General features: G+C 44.8%; 1 protein-coding gene across 1 annotated transcript; it reads left to right on the top strand.

Moving 5' to 3' along the window:
- The first annotated feature begins 2,056 nt into the window (after nucleotides 1-2,056).
- LOC124700023 (alpha-amylase/trypsin inhibitor-like) lies at nucleotides 2,057-2,957 on the top strand. Its single transcript, XM_047232225.1, has one exon. The coding sequence runs from the start codon at nucleotides 2,102-2,104 to the stop codon at nucleotides 2,789-2,791; it is 690 nt and encodes a 229-aa protein (XP_047088181.1). The 5' UTR covers nucleotides 2,057-2,101; the 3' UTR covers nucleotides 2,792-2,957.
- Nucleotides 2,958-5,354: the final 2,397 nt, after the last annotated feature.

Below are 5,354 nucleotides of genomic sequence, written 5' to 3'. Positions count from 1 at the left end.
AGTGGGGGGTCTCCCATTGCCTTCTTGTTCCATTGATACACCATTATATCTCTTTGGCTAATACCTGGGAATCATCTTGTACACATGTATTAGTCCAAATACTCTAGCACGGTGTCATAGTTACCAAAATAATGGATAAGGGTAAAATACCCTTACAGTTGTAAACAAAAGATCTCACCTCATGTATTTTTTGGAGAAGGGCGGGAACAAAGAAAGTCCTCGTCACCATTGAAGGAAAGCGAGAAACAACAAGGCTGGGATGATACTTTTGGACGTAAGACGACGTCATCCCGGATGGAGAAAGGGTCGTGGCGGCGCCGAGCTCTCGATCTCCTCCACGCAGGAAGCGAAGCGTCACCACCTTGTGAACTGCACAATCTGCCTCTCGCTGGACGGGACGGTGGGGTGGAACAAGAATCCATGGTGTGCTGAGGCGAGAGGATGAAGACTGCAACTGGCAAAGGGTCGACGTGCGTGATTTGTAGAGGGGGTCGTATGTAGGGTCAGCATACATTTGACGGGCGGTGAAACCGCACTCGGGTTTTGGAAATTAATTTCTAGCGTGATCGATGCTTTCCTAAAATTTCGTAATTGACTGATATTGCACTGATAAAGCAAGAATATTGTTTCCTAATTAATCTATACTATTATTTGCGTTTGAGATCTTTCCTAATAATTGATTGATTGCTACCATCCTAACATAGGAAAGGATCGGTGACTTACCATAAAAGTAGTTCGAGAGAAATAGAAAAAATAGATCGGATCGATGGATTGAGGCAAGGCTTTGATATTAGATTGGATGGACATGATGATCCCAATGACGATCATCAAATGCGTTTGATAACCAACGATCAACTCCAATAATAGTATAGATACCATATTTTGATGTACGTGATATGTGATTGAGATATTGTGACTGATTTTTATACCATAATTAACTTCTGCGTGAGGATATTTGGTGATTGACTTGATCGGACGAAGCGGAGTAGGGAGAATAGATTGGATGGCCAGGATCTTTTCAATGACGACCACCAAAGTGCGTTGAGTGTCAAACGACCAACTCCTATTTAATAGTAAAGATTCCATGCATGTAAAAAACTGATGTGACAGTGCAATTAAAGATGAGAGAGATAATAGTAGTATCATAGGTATATACCGTATCATAGCACATAATATAAGAAAATTTAATGTCAAATAAATCTTGTACATATATTTGCATTGAGATTCTATGAATCAATTAATATAAAAAAATTATGATACTAATATATGATGCAAGTATCATGTAGTAGTATCATGCATATGATATTTGTGTATAATACTATCTCTATAGTGCGTAGTATCATAGATTAGTACCATAGATATGCTATATTTATTGCTTTTTAGAATCTCAATGCAAATTTGTGTACAAGATTTGTTAGACATTAAATTTTCTCGTGATATGCGCTATGATACAGTATCCACCTATGTTACTCTAATCTCTTCTCTACTCCTTAATTAGATGCCACATCATCATTTTTGTGGGATCAATATGCATGATTTTAGCTATAATACTAGCACTATAGCTAGCCTTAGAGCAAGTACAATAAAGTCCAGTCAGCTGACTATAAGACATTAAATAATATATTTTAGATGAGTTGGAGGAGAGAGAAGAGGAGAGAGAAGGGAGGTGGGCTACTATGCAATAGCCAGCTCTTGCACGTGCTCCTAGGCACTTTGTGAGAGTGAAAGGTGGGCCATATGTTAGTAAAGTGCTTCATTCTTATAGCTAATTATTATACATGTTAGCTATATGATGACTACAAATGATATGACATCTTGTTATAGCCAGCAGTTGGCTATACTATTGGAATTGCTCTTATGGAAATAGTAACATATACTAGTAATATCATAGCACATGATATTTATATATATGATACTAAACATTTTGACTAGTCCTAACGGCCTGCCTCGTGAGGTGCCAAACCAATCACGTCGAGAAGCTGCAAACGTTGAATGTTCGACTTTACCCTATAAGTATCGACCCCATGTCTAGATATTCTTCCTCACCCACAGGCACAACAATAAGCTCCTCTGGTACTTTGAATCGAAGATAACACGATCGATGGCCTCTTCCATGTTGCCTGTGGTTCTCGTAGTGCTGTTGGTCGTCGCCGCCGCCGAGGCCGCGACGTTCACCGTGACCAACAAGTGCCAGTACACGGTGTGGGCTGCGGCCGTGCCGGCCGGCGGCGGCAGGAGGCTGGACCCGGGGCAGGCGTGGAACATCAACGTGCCGGCGGGCACGACGGCCGGGCGCATCTGGGCGCGCACGGGGTGCAGCTTCGACGGCGCCGGCAACGGGCGGTGCCAGACGGGGGACTGCGGCGGGAAACTGCAGTGCACGCAGTACGGGCAGGCGCCCAACACGCTGGCGGAGTTCGGGCTGAACCAGTTCCAGAACCTCGACTTCTTCGACATCTCCCTCATCGACGGCTTCAACGTGCCCATGATCTTCGTGCCGGCGGGCAGCGGCGCCGGGTGCCCCAAGGGCGGGCCCCGGTGCCCCGGGAACATCACGCCGCAGTGCCCCAGCGAGCTGCGGGCGGCGGGAGGGTGCAACAACGCGTGCACGGTGTTCAGGGAGGACAGGTACTGCTGCACCGGGTCGGCGGCCAACAACTGCGGGCCGACGGACTACTCCAGGTTCTTCAAGGGGCAGTGCTCCGACGCGTACAGCTACCCCAAGGACGACGCCAGCAGCACCTACACTTGCCCCGGCGGCACTAACTACCAGGTCATCTTCTGCCCATGAGCGGCCGTGGAAGTGGTCTCAAGCAGACATACAAGAAGAATAAGTTTATCTAATCTTATACCTTAATAAATGCAACTGGATGCATACATTGGTATAAACATGTAAAGCTGGTATGGATGTATTCGACTATAATAAACTCTTTCATGAATAAACTGCTCTTGTGTGGGAGGAAATTTTGTAGAGCAAGTACAATAAAATCTAATTAGTTGGACATATAATTGTCCACATTAGCAAAAATCGTAGGTGAAGAATAAGAGAATAGAGAGAATAGAGCAGGCTATATACATTAAGCCTGGCTACAACACACTAAACGAGAAATAAGAGGCAACATGCAGCCGATGCGATTACCAGCTCCTACCAGTAAGGGACGTGACAACAATATAGAGCCGGCCGCCCGTTCTTCTATTAGCCATGCTCGTATGTGGCCAAGCCGGAACGAAGTAAATGGAAGATATAGGATTTGCTATTTCTAAAGCGTAGCAATCATTCAACATTTTTCTTAGTTCAAGGACCTTAATCGTGTGGCAATTTAGGGCGTGACCCTATGGCAAGTCGCCAGTGACAACATTAGGGACCTGAGTTGTCATGTCCACCGTGATTTCCTAATTGAACGGGCACCATTAATTGCGTCGCGCCAGGAGATAGGATTCTAAACGTGATCTTGACAAAGGTACCCTCGATCTATTTATAAGTCGGCCAAGTTGCACATCAAACTATTTCTAGCTTCTCCAACCATAATGTCATTTTTTTTAAAAGTGTTGTTTATCCGGTTTAGCTACGCTCGGCTCAACCTGAGCATGGCCCTTATCGACATCAACTCCTTTGGATGAAGAATCAATGGTCACGTGGGAGTGTTGGTTTAGAAACATAATTCTCTCAAATCTCAATCAACTTCGAAATCGGCCCGTCCGGCCATAGTAAACATGTAAGTACACAATTAAGAGATAAAAGATAAAAGATCGCTATCATAAGACTACTGTAATGAGGTTCACGTATTTTGCCCACGGTCAATCTTATGGTTTGCTTGCCCTCGTAGTTGAGCTTCTCACCAGAGTTTTTCGTATGGTGTACTATTTGTGGCTTTTATCTGTTCATTTGGCAAATCTCCCTTGCCTTTCACGGCGTGGGGCTGCTCACTGGTGTTTGTGGTGTGTCTTGGCCCTGTTGGTCGTCCGGATTTGGTTGGAGGGAGAGAGGGGGGGGTCGATTGGATCCAGCTGCTAACCTTCCGCCTCTCCTTTTGTTCTCTCTTAGTCTCCTCCCAAGTTTACCTCATGTACTTCTCACCTGCTGTAAGAACAAGTTCGTACTTTCGAGTGGGGTGCAACTAGCAGAGTGATTCCCCCTCGGTCCGACATCTTGAAAAGAACTTCCATGCCGCAGGAACGTTACAAACTTAATGTGCGGACAATGGGATCGCAATCACTGGTTCATGCAAATATGGCAGGACTTTTTCCAAAAACTAAAATACAAAATATGAAAGTTGCCAGTGCGCATCTGTAATTTGCCTTGGCAACTAGTAGAATTTTCCGGTGCTCTAATCTTGAAAAGGCTGTTGCGTGTACATCCAGATGCACACGTGCTTGCTTCGATCGTTCGCCTTAGATATCTCGTACTAGATGACTACATTGCCCAATCGTAGTGCTAACTAATTAACCTAGTAGCTTGTCTTCATAAAACAATAATGCCGAACTCTTGAAGATAGAGGCTGTGCCGTGCGACGCGGCCCAAGCCAAACACGTACTCATCACAATATTCAATGCTACTCAAATGGACGTAGAAAATGGTGGTGTGAAGGCGCGTGCGTCACCGGCCTCTAGTGCATATCTGCCAATACTGAAGCAGGGGCGCCGGCGAATGCGACAGGCCACGCATACATACATACGCATGCGATATCTGAAATTCCTCCAAGCGCTATCCTTGGTTTGACCAATTAATACGGAGGATCCACGGGCGTGACGGGCGAGTACTTTTTTCCACATACACGATTGGAATTCCATGGCTCGCAATAGAGGACGGGGACGTGCAGCACTAGAACCAGAGTGTCGCAACCAAGGGCGAGTTTGGTTGCCTGAACCCGATTTGGCTACCATTGCACCAGGGAGATAGAATACACTGTGCGTTTCATATGAGTTATGGGTCAGAAAAGTCATATCATTTGGTTGCATGTGAATGCATTTTCTGCACCAGAGAGGAAAGACAACACTTATTATGTTGGTGCTGCACATACATCTTGTTTGGTTGCAGATATGAGCGTGTTGTGGTAATCCTTTCCATTTGAACGGTGAGGTTACCCAGTAGTGTTAACTGAATAACAACATATTCAGTAACATTCAAATTATCAAAAGGTGATGATAATACACAACAAATAGTTACCCTACTAGGCCATGCATCACGAGTAAAACAACTATACTTCATGATGCATCACATGTTTATCACACGAAGGTTTAGTATATAACACCTCGAACAAGTTCATCATTACAGACCGGAAATCAGGTTGAAGCAAGTCTTAGCTAATGGAGGGATACAAGACCACCTCCCAAAGTCAGCAGATCATGACCAT

Source organism: Lolium rigidum, chromosome 3 (genome assembly GCF_022539505.1).
Source record: "Lolium rigidum isolate FL_2022 chromosome 3, APGP_CSIRO_Lrig_0.1, whole genome shotgun sequence".
NCBI classification, from domain to species: Eukaryota; Viridiplantae; Streptophyta; class Magnoliopsida; order Poales; family Poaceae; genus Lolium; species Lolium rigidum.
This window is presented reverse-complemented; position numbering and strand designations above follow the sequence as displayed.